The sequence below is a fragment of the Microcaecilia unicolor genome, chromosome 3 (assembly GCF_901765095.1).
Source record: "Microcaecilia unicolor chromosome 3, aMicUni1.1, whole genome shotgun sequence".
NCBI lineage: Eukaryota > Metazoa > Chordata > Amphibia > Gymnophiona > Siphonopidae > Microcaecilia > Microcaecilia unicolor.
In genome coordinates, this window is record NC_044033.1 from 378,557,984 (window position 1) to 378,578,257 (window position 20,274).

A 20,274-nucleotide genomic window follows, 5' to 3' on the forward strand; every position below is an offset into this window, starting at 1 on the left:
CACCTTCCTCAGGGAAGAGGTTCAATTTACTGCAGCTAACAAAGTGGGAAGTTTTTGATATGACGTCTAAGTCTGAATTTGGATGTTTTACAAAAACGTCCAAATTCAGAACAGGAACCAAGGTCATTGTCAACAAAAAAAAACGTCTATCTTTCCTCAAGTGCATGAGGGGCATTTATGAATATGACGTCTAAGTCTGAATTTGGATGTTTTTGTAAAATGTCCAAAATCAGAACAAGAAAGAAGGTCATTTTCTAAAAAAAAAAAAAAAAAAAAGCAAAAAAAAAGTCTATCTTTTCCTTTTGAAAATGCTGTTTGGAAAAACGTTTTCTTATTTGGTCCATTTTTCAAACAAACAACGTCCAAATGCAAAACATACAAAATACACAAGAAAATCCACAATAGAGTGAAACCATTCATATGTTCTAAGTGTGGTAAAAGCTTTGGTTGTAATGTAAATCTCAAAGTGCATCAGAGTCCCACATGGGAGAGAAACCATTTGCATGTATAGAGTGTGGTAAAAGCTTTGGTCTGAAGGTAAACCTCACAATGCACCAGAGAATACACACAGGAGTGAAACCATTTACAAGTCCTGAGTGTGGCAAAAGCTTTGTTTGGAAAGAAAGCCTCACACGGCATCAGAGAATCCACACAGAGATAAAACCATTTACATGCAGTGAGGAGGTAAAAGCTTCAGTTGCATTGGGACAGATAATTAGGGAATGTACACTCTTGCTATGAAGTATGGAAAAATAGCACTCTGGTATTTAGATACATGTAATGAGACCTCCTTTTTATCTATAGATCTGAATTCAAAGCCCAAATCTACTGATAAACAATAGACACAAGGCTCAGATGTTATAAAACAAACAGAAAGCTTGGCATCAGGTAGAATAGTGGAAAAGTGACATCCCAGGAAAGCAATAGGGCAGTGGCGTAGCCAAGGGTGGGCCCAGGCCCACCCAGTAGCAGCACACCTATGATGTGGCTGGCAGGGATCCCTAAGCCCCACCAGCCGAAAACTCCCAACAACTGTCCCTCCTGTATACCTTGAAAATAGCAGATCTTCGCCTGCAGCAAGCAGCGACTGATACATACTGCTCGCACTGGCCCCACAGCCTTTCCTTTGATGTAGTCCCACCTATGCGGAAACAGGAAGTTGCATCAGAGGAAAGGCTGTGGGGCTAACATGAGCAGTGTGTATTAGTTGCTGCTCGCTGCCGGTGAAAATCTGCTATTTAAAAGGTATGCGGGGGAGGGGGTGTTTGAGAGAGCATATGGCATGCAGGAAAGAGAGGGAGAGACCAAATCACTTGTGGGACAAGGCGGAGTTCTTCTGCCCACCCATCTTGGGTCCAGGCCCACCCAAAATTAGGTGTCTGGCTCCGCTCCTGCAATAGGGCATCCTTGGGGGCACTGCAGTGGACTTTATAAAATACTCCCAGGTACACATCTCACCATTACTCCCTTACCTTGTCTGCTGAGCCCCCCAAACCCCACTACTCCCAACTGTACACCACTACCATAGCCCTTACAGGTGAAGGGAGCACCAATATGTGGGTACAGTGGGTTTCTGGAGGGTTTTGGAGGGCTCACAGTTTCCTCCACAAGTGTAACAAGTAGGGGGAGATAGAAGCCTGGGTCCACCTGTCTGCAGTGCACTGCAACGTTACTAGACTACTCCAGGGGCCTGCAAGCTATTCTGATGGACCTGAGTATAACATCTGAGGCTGGTATAGAGCCTGGCAAGTAATATTTTTAATCACATTTTTTGGGGTGGGAGGGGGATAGTGACCACTGGGGGGGGGGGGGGGTAGGGGAGGTGATCCCTGATTCCCTCCAGTGGTCATCTGGTCATTTGGGGTACCTTTTGTGTGGAGTGGAGGAGAAGCCTAGTGGTTAGTGCAGTGGACTTTGATCCGGGGGAAGTGGGTTCAATTCCCACTGAAGCTATTCGTTATAAAAAACAGGTCTAGCTCAAAACATCTAAGTTTTAGTCCTGGACATTTTTGTTTTGTTCCATTATGGCTGAAAAAAGTCCTAGGAATGCCCAAATTCCGGCCTGAATACACCTCTGGCACGCCCCCTTGAGATTTGGACGTACTTCTAATGGACTTCAGAGAAAAAAATCTAAAAATAGGTTTTGAAAATACTGATTTGGACGTTTTTGTGAGAAAAACGTCCAAATGCAGACATGTCACTTTTTGGACGTTTTTCTCTTTTGAAAATGAGCCTGATAGTCTCTCACATTGAAAAAAATGGCCGTGGCTTCTTTTGGAAATTCCGACGTTTAAGCTTGGGGGAACATATATGTTTATGTTTCTAAAATGGCTGGCACAAACTTTCATGTTGCTGTTTTTGTGTCCACGTTGACCCATTGATATCTTAGTCCTTTAAGATTCTAAAATGGATGCTCCTGTTGCATGTAACCAGCGCATAAACATCCATATCAGCAAGTATTTTAGAACAGGCTTTACATCAGCAGATCCAGTTCTAAAATACTAACAGAACATGAGACGTCCCAACATACACATCTCAATTCTGATTTGTACATCTTTTCTAAATCCGCTTCTGTATGCATATATACCTGGTTATACTGGTATTCTATGAAGGAAAGTAAACACCTACTTTCCTTTATAGAATAGGTTCTGGTACTTTGAGATGCAAACTTGATCTATTACTGCTCTGTCTTCCTCACTTAGGGCCTCTTTTACTAAGCCGCGCTAGCGATTTCCGGGTGCGGCAAATGAGAGGAAGACCATTCAATAGTGCTGGGCAGACTTATACGGTCTGTACCAGAGCCGGTGGTGGGAGGCGGGGCTGATTGGGAGGCGGGGATAGTGCTGGGCAGACTTATACGGTCTGTGCCAGAGCTGGTGGTGGGAGGTGGGACTGGTAGTTGGGAGGCGGGGATAGTGCTGGGCAGACTTATACGGTCTGTGCCAGAGCTGGTGGTGGGAGGCGGGGATAGTGCTGGCCAGACTTATACGGTCTGTGCCCTGAAGAGGACAGGTACAAATAAAAAGTAGCACATATGAATTTATCTTGTTGGGCAGACTGGATGGACCGTGCAGGTCTTTTTCTGCCGTCATCTACTATGTTACTTATGGGCTTCAAATCGCTAGCACGGTTTAGTAAAAGAAGCCCTTAATCTTGGTAGGTCAATAGATGACAAGTATTTTTCAATAGTTTCCATTTCTGGATGTTCCTTTGGTTTATATAATTTCTGATATCATCAACAGGTTGAGTGAAGAGGGGGAGAGGGTGTTTGTGGGAGACAGCCAGGGAGGGAGGGCAGCGTTATGCTGGCTGCTCTGCGCATGCCAAATACGCCTCCCTGTGCCGCCCAAAGACGCCGCGCTGCTCACCCCCTCCGACGCTGCTCGATCCAGAGGACAGTGCAGTTGAGGACGTCCATCCAAAAAAAAGTCCACTTTGGTCGTCATTCCCCCCCCCCCCCCCAGGCAATAATAAAAATGTCTTTTTTGGCAGTGCTTCACTCAGCTGAGAGACCTGGAAGTCTTTGAGCCAATCACAGCGCGTTCAGCCAAGCTAAACGCGCTGTGATTGGCTCAGCTGAACGTGTTGTGATTGGCTCAGGGACTTCCAGGTCTCAGCTGAGTGAAGCACTGCCAAAAAAGACGTTTTTATTATAGCGAGGGGGCAACGGGGGGGGGGGGGGGGGGGGCGGGGGGATGACGACATTTTTTTTGAAGCGGAGCGTTTATTGTTCCCCGATTTTTTTTTTGTTACTTTGGGCCAAGTTTTATTCCGCGCAGCCCCAACGAGAGGTACAGACCTCTCGTTAGATTTTCCAGGCGATCGGAAAAGGTTAGTGCATCTCATTACAATAGGGTTTCTACACAATTTGCTCATCTGCATTCCATTTTCGTTAGCTGCTACCGTCGTCGGAAAAAAATCTTTAGTGCATGCCAGGGTTTACTACTTGCTCGTTAATGGCTCGTTAAGTTTAGTGCATCTGGCCCTCTGTCTGCAAAAAGAGAGCAGTTCTTTCTGTGTGGGTAGAGTCAGTAATTTCCTGCCTTGTCCCTCCCCCCCCCAGCTCTGCAACTTTTGGAACTGAGGCTATTACAGGTTCCTATGTATCCTTGAATATTTCTATGGTTCCATGGGGGAATGCCTTGGAACAGCCAAGATTACAACATTTTTATATGCAATCTCTAATAAGGTACATATAAAACATGTACTGTAGTTTGTTTTTAACAGTGTTTCTTTATCTTTCCTGTCAGACTTCTGAACTCTGGGTTGTGTCACTCGATTCTTTTTTGTAGAGATCTCTAAGGTTCCTCCTAGCACTGCATGTTCTTCTGTTGCTAGGGTACTACCTTAAAACCAACCCAAGGTGGCTACATGACCCCTGGCAAATTAGACTAATCTCTCTCTCACCCCTCACCAATTCCACCACCCCTCCCACACACACACAACTGCCATACATTCTATCTTTCTTCTCCAGCACTCCAGCTATTGGGAGTAATTCTCAAAAGGTTGCCTAAAGTGTATGTGCTAAGCTGAATTCTATAATGGAAATTAAACAAGTAATTGCTGTTATAGAATAAATATTAGGGTAAGTCTGCAATTTCACGCCTAACTTTAGGTGCAAGCAGTTATGCTAGCTCAATGGTTGGTGTAAATGCTCAGACCAACTAATAGTATTCTATAACCATAGCGCTCCAACCTGCCCATGCCCCTCCAATGTTTACACTCCCTACCAGATGTGTGTTAAAAGAATTACATACTCAGCTTATAGAATACCGACTAAAGTACAGTTACACATGTAACTGCAAATTAGTGCCAATATAGCGCCAATTAACTGCAATTACAGCCAATTAACACCAATTAGTGCCTAATTTAACAATTAAGCTACACACTTAACTAGAAGTATTCTGTAATCTGCGCATGCAATTTTACAAGCTAAGCACAACAATGGGTATACAAGATTATATATTTAGGGAGATAGAGGCAGATGCACTAAAGCTAAATGAGCCTTTAATGACCCTCCAACGAGGAAAATTTGATCCGTTGCATGCATCAAAGGGCTTTTACCGAGGAAGCCAGCAGCTAACGAAAACGGAATGGAGATGAGCAATTAGTGTGAAAACCCCATTGAAACGACATGCACTAACCTTTTCCGATTGCCTTTACGCAGGAAAAAGGCAGGAAAACTAACGAGAGGTCTGGACCTCTCGTTAGGACAGCTCTGTGCCAGGAAAAATCATTAAGTGAAAAAATAAACAAACTTTGAGCCAATCCCAGCGCATTAGCAGAGCTAAAAGCGCTGTGATTGGTCCAAAGGACGTCAGCAAACACATCAAATAAAAAAAATAAAAAAAGGATCGGGAGGGGGCAAGGGCGCTCATCAGGAGCGTCCTGTATGGACAGCCTTGCCCCCCCCCGCTGCTCCCCACTTTCCGCTGCTCCCCCCCCCCCCCGAAAAAGCAAAATGCTAGCTGCCCCGGTCCCCCTCCCTTCCTGTTCCTGTGTTCTGCAGAGCTAACTCCGCCTCCCGTCATTCTTCTGCCCCGTGCCCCGCCCCCGCTGCCCCCCCTGAGGTCGACTACGCCGCTCCCCCCCTCCACCGAGACCCCCCTCCCTATTAACGACCCGAGCAGCGTCTCTCACCTCTTTCAGAAGCGCTGCACGGGCAGGAAGATCTATTGTGTTGGTTGTAGTCTCCATGACGTCTCTTCTTCCCTGGCCTAGGCCCCGCCTCCTTCTGACGTAAGTAACCTACGTCAGAAGGAGGCGGGGCCTGGGCCAGGGAAGAAGAGACGTCATGGAGACTCTACAACCAACACAATAGATCTTCCTGCCCGTGCAGCGCTTCAGAAAGAGGTGAGAGGCGCTGCTCGGGTCGTTAATAGGGAGGGGGGTCTCGGTGGAGGGGGGAGCGGCGTAGTCAACCTCAGGGGGGGCAGCGGGGCACGGGGCGAAAGAATGACGGGAGGCGGAGTTAGCTCTGCAGAACACAGGAACAGGAAGGGAGGGGGACCGGGGCAGCTAGCATTTTGCTTTTTCGGGGGGGGGGGGGGGGGGAGCGGCGGAAAGTGGGGAGCAGCGGGGGGGGGGGGGGGGGGGCAAGGCCGTCCATACAAGACGCTCCTGATGAGCGCCCTTGCCCCCTCCCGATCCTTTGTTTTTGGATTTTGCTGACCGGGTAGCCACGTGTATTTGTTGTGGCTTTTTTTTTGTTTTGTTTTTACGTTTGCAGCATGCGCAGAGCAGCCAGCAAAACGCTTGGCTGCTCTGTGCATGATTTAGGGGCCGATTACCGATGTGTATTGTGATTCTTTGATACATTGTACGTTTGAATACCGATCTGAGCATGTGTGACTTTTTTTTTTGGTGCACTCTTCGTTTTTTAAAAATCGTTAGGGACTTTAACGATTTTGATTTTTTTACGTTTGGTTGCTGCATCTGCCTCATAATGTCCTGAATAGTCCCTCTCTCTGAGGGCAGCACTTCTAACCTTCATCTGTTTCTGTGAGATTCAACATGATGAATGAACATGCAGTATCAGTGGGTCCTGCAAAACTACAGGCCCCACATGGTTCAGACTTCACATTAAAGACTGCCGAGGGAGAGGCAAAACAAAAATGCAGCTCTCCTCCTGCCATCAGGAGAGAATCAAAATGTGAGGCCGCCTGAAGCACAGAGCTCGTGGCAGTTGCCCCAGTCTGAATTACACAAGGGTGATCCCTTTATCACTCCCTCATCACCTGGCTTTCTATTGCTAGCCTCTCACACCAAGCATCTCAGTCCTTCTGGAATGTTAGCTAACAACCTCACTTCTATACCTTAAACTCATTTGTTGTCACAGTGGAGAAGATAGTGTTATCTGAATTCCTTACCTCATACTCAGACTCATCGTCCACTGATTTGGAGGCATTTTTGTCTACTGTATCAGCCACCACTGGCTCAGGGGTGGTGGCTACAGTGGGAGATGCTGGGTCTGTAAGTTGTTGTGAGGCAGGGGGGCTTGTTTCCTCCTCTTTCTGAGGATCCACTATTGTGGTTTCTTCTACTGCATTCATGACTGCAACAAATTTATGCTTCTTCTCAGCCTGCCAAGAGAACAAATAAAAATAAGTGATATATAGCATTAATTACTTTTAACTGTTAGGAACATGTATGCAATGCTTTCTACTGGGGTGGTGGCGCAATGTGCTCTGAAATGCCACAAAAAAAGGTTAATTTTTAGAAAAAAAAAACCATATTGTACTTCCTTGTAGGTAGGTGACTACAGTCTAGAGCACCAAGTCAACTGTATGCAAATTTATCTCATGCATATTCATTGTAGATGGCCTAAAAACCTGACTAGTTTGCTGTGTCTCAAGGACTGGGTTGAGAACCTTTGGTCTAGAGATATACACATCTAAATCTCGTTACATTTACAAAAGCTTGAGAGAGGACACAGTTGCTTCCATTACATAGGGTGGCCAGCAGGGAAATCATATATGGATTCTATGACATGGCTGTTGTCTTCAACTGATAAGAGAATTTTGCTCCTCTTCTGCCACACATTCCAAATTGAGGAGCAATACCTGCATTCACCTTGGAGATCACACACACACACAAATGTTGAAGTGTTAGTAAACGAACTCAAGTCTTCCAGTAGTTATCTGGAATATATACTAATAGTAAATGTATTTTGTCAGTCTTGCTTTTGGCAAAATATTTGTAAAAATGAAAGAAATAAGAAAGGTAATCCCTGTTGGATTTTGAAGCTGCTTTCCTCACTGAATATTAAGTGACAAGAATACCATCAGTGCCCATACATATATATACTTTGGAGGCGTTACTGTTCCCAACAGCATGAAAATTGTGACAAGCAATGAAAAATTACAGTCTGATACGGTTTTATATAACTGGTTGAAGAATAAAACTAGCAGCTATGTTTTTATTGATAGAGTTGAAATACACATTGGAAGGCAGCATTTAAATTTTTTCAAGACATAGCTGCAGGGCATAATCTTTCCCCAAAGCTGCTGGTTTCATATTTGAATTTTAGATAAGAACATAAGAGTAGCCATACTGGGTCAGACCAATTGGTTCATCTAGCCCAGTATCCTGTTTTCCAAACAGTTGCTAAGCCAGGTCACAAGTACCTGGCAGAAACCCAAATCATGGCAACACTCCATGCTACCAATCCCAAGGCAGGAAGTTGCTTCCCCATGTCTGTCTCAATAGCAGACTATGGAATTTTCCTCTAGGAACTTGTCCAAACCTTTTTCAAACCCACTGTTACTACATTCTCCGGCAAAGAGTTCCACTGCTTGTCTATTTGTTGAGTGAAAAAATATTTCTACTGATTTGTTTTAAAAGTATTTCCATGTAACTTCCTTGAGTGTCCCCTGCTCTTTGTACTTTTCGAATGAATAAAAAAATCGATTTACTTCTACTCGTTCTACACCACTCAGGATTTTGTAGACCTCAATCATATCTCCCCTCATCCATCTCTTTTCCAAGCCGAAGAGCCCTAACCTCTTTAGCCTTTCCTCATATGAGAGGAATTCCATCCCCTTTATCATTGGTCGCTCTTCTTTTAACTTTTTCTAATTCTGCTATATCTTTTTTGAGATGCGGCGACCAGAAATAAATGCTGTACTCAAGATGAGGTCGCACCATGGAGCAATACAAAGGCATTATAGCATTTTCTGTCTTATTCACCATCCCTTTCCTAATAATTCTTAGCATCCTGTTTACTTTTTTTGGCCACCACCACACACTAAGCAGATGATTTCAGCATATTATCTACAATGACATCTAGATCTTTTTCTTGGTTGCTGACCCCCTAAGGTGCACCCTAGCATCAACTATGATTCGGATTATTCTTTCCAATGTGCATCACCTTGCATTTGTCCACATTAAATTTCATTTGAATGCCCAGCCTTCAAATTTCCTAAGGTCTTCCTGCAATATTTCACAGTGTGCACGTGTTTTAACAACCTTGAATAGTTTTGTGTCATCTGCAAATTTAATCACCTCACTCGTCATTCTGATTTCCATATCTATAAATATGTTAAATAGCACCAGTCCCTGTACTGAACCCTGCAGCACTTTACTGTTCACCCTCCTCCATTGAGAGAAATGACCATTTAACCCTACCCTTACTTGTCTTAAACGGCAATTTTTTTGTTTGTTTGCCTGGGCCCCTGTCGCTGCCGCCCAATCATTGACCGCTGGGTGCAGCAATGTTGCCTCTCCCCTGCTCGTCATCTCATCCGTCAGGGAGCCCGCCGCCTTCGCGTTTTCCTGGCCGCCTGTCGGACTTGTTCCCTGGCTCTTTCTCTTTGGCCGGGCAGATGCAGTGGAAGAGGTCTCTGGCCTGGACAGCCCCGACAGTTGGTGCTGTGGAGGCGACCGTTTGGTCCGCCATCTTGCCTCCTGCGCTGCTGACTCCGTCGGAGAGGAAAGCCTGCCACCAGCTTCGTCCTGCTTCTGCATCCTGTGCTGTTTCTTCGGAGCTTCATTCGCCTTGCTGGACCTGTTCATGATGTCCTGGGCGCAGAGCTCTGTTGCTCCAGACGCTGTTCAATGGTTGGAGACAAGGAGGTTTCGTTAACAAGGGCGTTATGCTGTTGGTTGGGGTAGAATTGTAGGCTGGTTGTCTGGCAGGTGGTGGTCCTGGCAGCTGTTAGATTGTACGCTGGGTTTCTTGAAGAGATGGGCAATGAAGTTCTGTCCTGCTCTGGAAGTCCTCATTATCTGTCCCCTCAACACTTGTAGGGGACATCTGTGCTAAAACGTTTTGACATGCATACAAAAAGCTATTAAAATGTAAGTTGCTTTTCCTTCTTATGCATTATGGTATTTTGCTCTTATGTCATTTTTTAATTGTTCTCAGACAATTTACTGTAGATTTTGCTTTGTGATATTGTTCAGCAGTTTGCAGTATTGTTACTTTGATCCTTATCAGAAGTGGTTTTCAATTCATGATGCCATCATTACATTACATTGCAGTTTCTCTTGTATTCTTGCTTCTAATGTGTCCTCTGAGGTCCTTTCACTCACATTCATTTTGTTAAAACTGATGGTAGGGTCCACCTTGGAGGTCAGCATTCAAGAAAAAGATCTAGGTGTCGTTGTAGATAATACAGTGAAATCTTCAGCTCAGTGCGTGGCGGCGACCTTTTGAAGAACTGCAAGCTGAATGTGATTAATCTCCACTTTATTTCAGGGCTGGAGAGAAATCACTTTGCTGTTTTCCATAGATTTTGACACATGGCCAGATTCAGACACTTTGTGCAGCCCTCAGCATTTTGTCTGGCTCACTCAAATGTAGCTACGCCCCTGGTTGTAGGTAGTCTTCTTACTTCAATAGAGGCTGCTGGGTGGAGTGATGAAGGAGATCCTTGCTGAAACAGAAGTCTTTTGTTGCAGAATTGTTGTTGGAGCCTGGAGAAAGTCTTATTTCAAATGTGTGTGAAGTCCAGCAGAGACGCAGGAGGCAGAGCGAAGAGAACCAGATCCCTAAAAGAATCAGCTGCAAAGGTTAGGACACTAAATCAGGCATTGACTCCAAAAATACCATCTTGAAAGCCCAGACCAAATGCATTCCATGTATTGGCAAAGGTGGAAAGAAGAGAAAATGACAGCCAGAATGGCTAAAAGGTGAAGTGAATGAGGCTATTACAGCCAAACAAATATCCTTCAAAGAATGGAAAAAGGACCCAAATGAAGAAAATAAGAAGCAACATAAGCAGTGGCAAGTCAGATGCAAATGAAGAAGGCTAAAAGAGAATATGAAGAGAAACTTGCTGCACAGGCTAAAACTCACAGTAACAACGTTTTCAGGGACATCAGAAGCAGAAAGCCTGCGAGGGAATCCGTACGACTGTTAGATCACGAAAGAGCAAAAGGGGCACTCAGAAAGGCCAAGGCGATAGCAGAGAAACTGAATGGATTCTTTGCTTCGGTCTTTACGGAAGAAGATGTAAGACAGCTGCCTGTACTGGAAATGGTTTTAAAGGATGACGATGCAGAGAAACTGAAAGAAATCTTGGTGAACCTGGAAGATGCACTGAGCCAAATCGACAAATTAAAGAATAGTAAATCACCTGGACCAGATGGCATGAATCCAAGAGTACTCTCAGAACTCAAGCATGAAATTGCTGATCTGCTGTTAGTAATATGTAACCTGTCGTTAAAATTGTCTGTAGTACCTTTAAATTGGAGGGTGGCCAATGTGACGCCAATTTTTAAAAAGGTTTCTAGGAGTGATCCGGGAAATTACAGATCAATAAGTCTGACGTCAGTGCTGGGCAAAATAGTGGAAACTAGTATAAGTACATAAGTATTGCCTTACTGGGACAGACCGAAGGTCCATCAAACCCAGCCTCCTGATTCCAACTGGCCAATCCAGGTTACAAGTATCTGGCAAGATGCCAGAACAGTACATTTTATGCAGCTTATCGTAGAAATAAGCAGTGGATTTTCCCCAATTTCAATAATGGCTTATGGACTTTTCTTTAAGGAAGCTATCCAAACCGTTTTTAAATCCCACTAAGCTAACTGCTTTTACCACATTCTCTGGCAATGAATTCCAGAGTTTAATTATATGTTGAGTGAAAAAATATTTTCTCTGATTTGTTTTAAATTTACTACTTTGTAGCTTCATTGCGTACCCCCTAGTCCTAGTATTTTTGGAAAGAGTAAACAAGTGATTCACGTCTACCCATTCCACTCCACTCATTATTTTATAGACCTCTATCATATTTTCCCTCCAAGCTGAAGAGCCCTAGCCCCTTTAGCCTTTTCTCATAGGGAAGTCGTCCCATTACTACTTACTACTACTACTAATCATCATTTCTATAGCGCTACTAGACATACGCAGCGCTGTACACTTGAACATGAAGAGACAGTCCCATCCTCTTTATCATTTTCATCGCCCTTCTCTGTACCTTTTCTAATTCCACTATATCTTTTTTGAGATGCAGTGACCAGAATTGAACACAATATGAGAGGAGTTCCATCCCCTTTATCATTTTGGTCGCTCTTCTTTGAACCTTTTTTAATTCCACTGCATCTTTTTTGAGATACAGTGACCAGAACAGAACACAGTACTCAAAGTGAGGTTCCACCATGGAGCGATATTTAGGCATTATAGCATCTTCGGTCTCAGTAGAACTTATAATCCATTCAAGATAGACAAACAGGACAAATAATGGATTAGGGAGTTATTTCTTATGGGAATAATAAAAACATACAAGGGTACTGAACAGATGAATAAGTGAAAAAGTAAATATCTAAATTCCTACTTAGATGTCCTATGCAAAATTTATTTATTTATTTATTTATTGCATTTGTATCCCACATTTTCCCACCTATTTGCAGGCTCAATGTGCCTTACAGAGTTTTGTTATGACATAGTCATTCCAGGATGTCAGATACAATTCGTAATGTACAAAGTTTAAGAAAGCGTAGTGAGAAGGAGGGTATTAGGCAGGATAGTATAGAAGGTGGACTTTAATAGCTGGGTGAGCTGGTAGGTAGTTTTGTAAGGTTATGGGTTCTCTTTGTAGGCCTTGTTGAAGAGATGTGTCTTCAAAGATTTGCGAAAGTTAGTTATTTCGTCAATAGTTTTCAGGGCTGTAGATAATGCTTCCACAACCGTGGTTAGGTGCCAATATGCTATTTAACTGGTCAGTATCCATGTTCAGCCAGTTAAGATGGAAAGGGGGAATGGGACTTAATATACCGCCCTTCCGCGGCTCTGCAACCACATTCAAAGTGGCCCGCATAGTATATACAGGTACTTATTTGTACCCGGGGCAATAGAGAGCCGTGACTTAGACAGAGTCACAAGGATCCGCAGTAGGAACTGAACTCAGTTCCCCAGGATCAAAGTCCGCTTGCACCAACCACTAGGCTACTTCTCCACTAAATAGCTTTGAATATCAGGGGGGGTATCTAGGGGTTAGATTTCTCTTTTTAGAGAGCCACATAGAATATGTACTTAGAATTATTTTTTTTTTATTTTGTATGCTACTTTGCATGTCTCCTGGAGCTACATATTTGTTTTCCCTCTTTTTATTTTGATTTTTTTTTTCAATTTCCTTAGTAATGCCACTTTCTCCTTTTAATGATCCCCCTTTGGAATTTCTCCTTTTCTTTATATACCTGTACAAGAAGTTCAACCCCCAGAATAGAGACACCCTTAAAATATCCTTAAAATTTGGAGTGGATAAGACACCAAACAAACATCAGAGAAACGGTGATCTTACCAGCCGGTATGTCTTCCCTTGATGAGTAGACAACATTTTTTCTCTTTTCCTTTTACTGACTAGACAGATTTCTTCTATTTTGGCATTTATTCATCTATCTCCTCTGTTTCTCTTGATTTTTCCTGATAAAATTTTTTCTGCTATTTACTTAGAAAGCCATATTGGTCTTTTTCTTGTCTGTCACATCAATTTGCCTTCCACAGAGATTTGCTGCTTTCTCTATAAGGTTTCCTCTCTACATATTCACCCATCATTTGGAAGTCAGCCCTCCTGAAGTCCAAGACTTCTGTCTTAGTATTTTGGATTCAGGTCCAAAGCCAAATGTAAACCACACTGTACACTAGATCAGGGTTTCCCAATCTATCTTATTGGGGTTTTAGGATAACCACAATGATATGCATGATTTATTTTGCATGTACTGGATGTGATATCCCCAGGACAGGTTTGTCAAGCCCTGCACAAGATCCTAAAAACATTCTACTACAAGGTCAATAACAATTGCCTTCCACATGTCAGTAAAAGACAAATCAAAGCCTTTCATCAAGTGGCCTCTTCAAATTGAAGAGTTCTCTGAGCAATACAAGTGTGTAAGTTAGGGAGGACTCTAATCTGAAGTTCACATCTGGGTAGATTGAAGTGACCTACAAACAGTGGTGTGCTGGAGCCGGCTCACACCGGCTCGCAAGAGCCGGTTGTTAAATTTTCTTCCGACTTGCGAGCCAGTTGTTAAAAAGCGCGAGCCGGCTCTCCTCCCTCCCTCCGGATCCGGTCCCTCACCCACCTGTCACCCTGCCTTGTCCTTCAAATTCTTTGGGGCAAGCAGTCCTGCCTGCCCGCTGCCAGCGCTGACTCTCCCCCACTGCCATTTTGCGCTTTAAAAATGGCCGCCTAGACTTCTGCTGAAGTCTTGAAGGCCGTCCTTGTAAGTTTCGACGGCCACTTTGAAGCGCGATCCGGCAGTGGGGGAGAGTCAGCACTGGCAGCAGGCAGGCAAGACTGCCTGCCCCGAAGAATTCGAAGGACAAGGCAGGGTGACTCAGAGTCAGGTAAGTGAGGGACCGGATCCGGAGGGAGGGAGTAGAATTCGCTGAACAACTCGGGAGGGGGTGGATGGATGGAGGGGAGGAGAAGGGTCGCTGGGTATGGGTGCATGCAGGGCAGGGGAGAGGAGGGTCACTGCTGGACATGGGTGGATGGAGGGCAGGGGAAAGGAGGGTCACTGGGTATGGGTGCATGCAGGGCAGGGGAGAGGAGGGTCGCTGGGTATGGGTGCATGCAGGGCAGGGGAGAGGAGGGTCACTGGAGATGGGTGGATGGAGGGCAGGGGAGAGAAGGATCACTGGGTATGGGTGCCTGCAGAGCAGGGGAGAGGAGGTTCGCTGGGTATGGGTGCATGGAGGGCAGGGCAGGGGAGAGGAGGGTCACTAGGTATGGGTGCATGCAGGGCAGGGGGAGAGAAGGGTCGCTGGACATGGGTGCATGCAGGGCAGGGGAGAGAGAAGAAATGCTGGACATGATGGAGGGGAGAGAAGAGTGAGGAAGGAGATGAGATGAGGGAAAAGGAAGAGAGGAGAAAAACTGCACATGGATGAAAAAAATAGACAGAAGCTGAGGACCAGAAATGAAGAAGAAAGGAGGAAAGGAAAGAAATAAATGGAAAGGAAGCCCTGGAAACGGAGTTAAGAGGACAGATAGCAGCAGAATCGGATACTGGGCCAGCATGATCAGAAGAACAGTCACCAGACAACAAAGGTAGAAAAAAATTCATTTTATTTTCATTATAGTGTTTGGAATATGTTCGCTTTGAGAATCAGGTGCTCAACATTAAAAGTTTATATTTATTTACTTATTTATGGCATTTTATCGCACATTAAACATGAATTAGATTGGAACCTGGGATCATTTAATTTTTTTTTCCTGGAGTAATGCATTGCCACCCCCCCAGGCTCTCTCCACGGCTATAGCCAGCTCTGCAATTTTGGGAGGGGGGGGGCGCAGAGGGGGACCGGGGAGAGAGCCTGTTAAACATTTACCAGCACACCACTGCCTACAAACATCCCCTCTGTGCAACAAACCTATGGCTCTGATCATGTTAAAATTCCTCTCTTTTTCTTGTGCTAGGTGTCTCTATAGTACTCTCATTCAGAAAGAACTCATCCTAGATATGCGCCCAAACTAATGACCACAATTTTCAATTGAAAAAGGGACAGTACCACCATAACTAAAGAGAAGTAGCAGTCAGCAAAGGAGAAATTAGGATCACATAGGAATAACAGGGACTGTGCTCAAATGGTTCAGCGAATTTCTTTCAAATCGAAGCTATTCTGTCAAGCAAAACAACCAACTTTCCAACTAATGGTCTACTAACTGCAGGGTCCCGCAGGGATCTCCACTCTCACCCATCCTGTTCAACCTCTTTATGTCATCCCTTGCCTCAATACACCTGGAACATAATCAACTACTACCCTGCACAGATGACATCCTGCTTCTCTTACCAGTAACAGCATCAAAGATTCAACTAGTCTGTAGCGAAAAGCAAGGCTCAGTGCCCCTCGGCTGCACGGAGCCGCCAATAACATGGCACCGTGCCCCAACAGGCCTGCACGCCCCAAGACAGCAGGGGAGCGAGCGAGGCGCGATGGGCCAGTTCCCACCTCGCGAGACGCTCCCTGCTGAGAAGGGCGGGAAATAAAGGGGGTTAAAAACCCCTCGGCCGAGCCCGGACGCCCTCTTTCCGGCGTCCGGGCGGAGCAAGCGGTGCTACCCTGGGCTACTGGCGGGGTACCCAAGCCTGATGGTGTAAGCTAGGCAGCTGGGATAGCTGCGCTTACGGTTGAGCTCCCTTGCTGTACGGCGAGGAGCTCCGTTTACGATTGGTCAGTCTTGCTATGACGGCGGACTGGGTTGGCTACTAAGCCTGAAGGTGATTGGCTTGTGTATACCCAGGGTTAGGATGTTTATGACGTTGTTTGTTTTTAAAATAAAGCTGCGGCCAAGTTGTGCCATGTTAAGAAAATACCATGTGTCTCGTGGTTATTATGCAATATCACGAATACTCTTAGGCCCGAGGGGTCTCGGTTGCCTATGTTATGGTATGACTGCTGTTAGCACCTGGGCCCTGACCAATAAACAAACTGAATGTGCAAAAAATCAAGGTCCTGTGGTTCCAATATCAGGGAGTTGAGGTCCCATCATCAATATATTTGTCCAATGGTCTAAGCTTTACAGTCAAATCTGAAACCAGAGTTTTAGGGATCTTTGCTTGATTCTTCTCTCACCTTCTCTTCCTATATTAATCAGCTATGGAAGAAAACACTATTCAAAACAGCTATGGAAGAAAACACTATTCATAATGAGACAGCTACATCTAATCAGACCATTCTTCGATCAAAAAGCCTTCGCACTACTAGTCCAAATGTTAGTCTTACCTTACTTGGATTACTGTAATGTTCTATTTCTCGGTATTGTGTCAATATCAGAAAAAACTGCAAATCATATAGAATACAGCTGCAAGACATATACAGATTGAATAGAAATACTAGTGTTTCAACACACCTAAACAAACTGCACTGGCTTCCCATCCATTGCAGAAAGACTCAGGTTCAAAGCTGCTTGTTTAGTTTTTCATATCTTAGCTTCACCTCTGAACTGCTGACTAAGACCGCTTCACTATATCTGGTCTCATCTAACAGACTGAAACAACTACTAATGCTAGCATCAACAATTCAAAAGACAATTCGAAATCAGAAGATTTTCAGCTCTCCATTCCCCGTACTTGGGAGTCAAAATATGAAACTCTCTACCTATTCCTATCAGAACAGAAAACAGCTACCTCAATTTCATGAAAAGGCTAAAAACCTTTCTCTTCCCAAAGACTGCTTCATAATAATCCATAATGACTTCTACTTCCCAGTATCATCGATTATCCTTTCCTTTTAAAATTGTCTGTTTCTCATACCTTACACTAACACTATCTGCTTTTGTCTCACCTAGAATGAGAAAAGCATTGAACCTTGGAAAGGGGATATTAGCGGTATACAAGAATTGAATTACCTGCTAATTTGCTTTTCTTTAGTCTCTCCAAACTTGTCTAGACTGCTGGGTTATGCATTCATGCCAGCAGGTGGAAACTGAGATATTTTGACTCTTTAGTATGCCTACAAAAATAGCCTGTGCAGTCCTCAGGGTGTCGGTATTTCGCAACAAAGCAGCAAACGCAAGAATAACCCTGTTCTATCTCCTACTCTCTCTCTCCCCTCTCCCCCACACTGTCCTAGGAAGGAGTCAGTGAGCGAACACACCAAACTAGCTGGCACCTGACAGACTTAAGCGCAACGTATGAGAAGAAAACCATACACACACATAAAATGAACAACTTAAGTGAACCTCATGGTTTTTTTTTTTGGTAAAATACATCACATTAGAAATCTGAAAAACAAACTATTGCAAACCCCACCCCTTGCAGTGCTGCAAAAACAATGGATCATGCACACAGAACCAATACTGGATAACAGACTAAATAATGGGTGGGTTCTAGACTGGTAAGGAGGGACTAAAGGAAAGCAAATTAGCAGATAAGGCTTAAATTTCTCCTTCCTTAGCATCCCTCCAAACTGGTCCAGAATCCTGGGATACCAGAGGACTAAATTTAATTGGTGGGCCCCCAAGAGCCCTACAGGCAACATCCGTGCCAAAACACAGTGTCCTGAATGGCCTGAACATCCAATCTGTAATGTCTCACAAAGGAATGCAAAGACCAGACCACAGTGCTACAAATTTCTTGTGACAGGAACAAACTGGATTCCATCCATGAGGCTGCCTGCCCCCTAGTAGAATGAGCCTTCAGGACCTCCAGTATGTGTCGGCCTTTCAAAAGGTACACCAATGCAATTGTTTTTCAGCCAGCGAGACATGGAGGGGCATAATCAAAAGGGACACCCTCGCAGGACAGCTCCAGCAATGGGCGGGGAAAATCATATTATCAAAACAAGATGAGCGGCCATATTTCGTTTTGATAATATGGTTAGGGGTGCCCAAATCTCAACATTTAGGTCGACTTTAGAGATGGTCATCCCAGATTTTCGGCGATAATGGAAACAAGGATGCCCATCTCAGAAACGACCAAATCCAAGCCATACTGCAGGCTCTCAGGTCAGGGACCGCTCTGATTTATAACAAGAGTGTACTGTGTTTCCAGGATTACTCTGCAAGGATAACAGAACAACACAGGGCCTTTGCTCTGGTGTGCACTAAACTTGTGGAGCTACACATCAGATTTGCCTTTCTATATCCTACCAAGCTGAGGATCCATCATGCTGGTGAGACTCAATATTTGTCTTCAGTAGAGGAAGCTTGGGCTTAACTTACACTGAAACCAGGCCCAACACAGAGGCAGCTATGGCTACTATGCGATATGGAGATTATCTGACAAGGAACTGCTTCTGATTTTCTGTGATGCTTTCACCATGATGTGCTTTATAGCTGCGAAGATCCTGTGGGAGACTTGTTGGATTATTAGCAATACTCCGGGCACTTGGTTTTGTTGTTACCTTATCTCTCATTCTCAATCAATATATGCAATTTTGGATCATATCCTCCTTATATTATACACCCTCAAAGGTGTCCTATGCACACCTTCTCATTAGTTTGATTAGCCAGGAGACTCGGATTGAGAGACAACCTACTGCCCAAGTATCTTACTTTTTACTTTTATATATAACCAAGATTTGACTGCTATATTCTGGGACAGGACATGTGTTACTGGGAGGTTTTTTCCCCTACGAGTTTAGGTATTTTTTTCCTTGGAACAGTGTTTGACGCGGGCTGGCTTGATTGTTAATGATGAATTCATCTCTTTTATAAGTTTTGCCCTCTTCCCTGATGTATGGGGGGAGAGGCCTTCACTGCACCATTGCTCTGGGTAATGGGACTTTCATAGATGCTATTCATCAATGCAACTTCTGCAATAGACCAATTTGTGACGTATTTATCTGGGGGGAACTAATTTTTTATATAGCTGATATAATGGATCAGTTATTGTTTTTCACTGTATTTGCTCTCTTTGTGTACAAAAGTAGCAATAAATGAGTCATTTTGTGTTATACATGTGGGTGTTTATCCAGTAACACAGGATTTAGAAAAGTATGTTAGGTTGGATATCACCCTAATGACTATAGAGCTGAGTTTTAAGCTCTTGATATTAGACATTGCTAAACCTTTCACTGCACTGCTTAATGAGAATGTAGATGCTAAACGCTTACCTGATGCTCTAAGATTGGAATGTAGTTTTTCCTAAACTAAGCAAGGATCCCACCCTACCCGAATCATTTATATCTATTTTGTTGCTATGCTAAACTATTGGCTACGGTGCTAGCTAAAAGGCTGGCGCAGGACCTCCCCACATTTATTGCCATTCCACAGATGGTAATTGTACGATGCCATTATGCAGTTATAAATATATGACAGATTCTCACTACGTTGGAGGCAGTCCATTCTCAAAGGGAATCATCTTTGCTTATTAGCTTTGATGCCAAAAAGGTCTTTGATCAAGAGGATTGGGTGTCTGTGTGTGGGGTCTTTGTTAAATATGGTATCGTAGGTAGATTCGGTGATGCCATACACACGCTTTATCAAGCATCCATGTCTACATTGTTAGCCATTAATAGAAGACATCCGCTTATCACCTCTCTTGTCTGTGCTGACCTTAGTCCCATTGATCAGAGAGATTTTTGGCCAATCCAGAAATCACAGGCATCGCTGTGGGACGCATCAAATTTAAAATCTCAGCATTTGGTTCATCTGGCAAATCCTACTACATTCCTTCCAGTATTACTGTCTTAAAGAATATGGAGAGTTTTCGGGATTCAAGATTAACATGAGTAAATATGAGGCTTTACCTACATCCCCTTATCTCCAAAAGGATTGGGAGGGACATTTTCCATTACGATGAGCCACGGATGTATTTAGATATCTTGGTATACAACTCCCCGTTAATCCTCAATTTTTGTATTCTTACAATATTGAATCTCTT

The 20,274-nt window shown here is 44.1% G+C and overlaps 1 protein-coding gene across 1 annotated transcript in view; it reads right to left on the reverse strand.

Annotated features, from left to right (window-relative positions):
• Window positions 1-20,274, reverse strand: part of DNMT3A (DNA methyltransferase 3 alpha) — an 806,037-nt gene that overhangs the window by 181,505 nt on the left and 604,258 nt on the right. Inside the window, exon 7 of the mRNA XM_030198633.1 lies at window positions 6,870-7,082. Within this exon, the coding sequence (XP_030054493.1) occupies window positions 6,870-7,082 (213 nt within the window). The remainder of the gene's footprint in view (window positions 1-6,869; window positions 7,083-20,274) is intronic.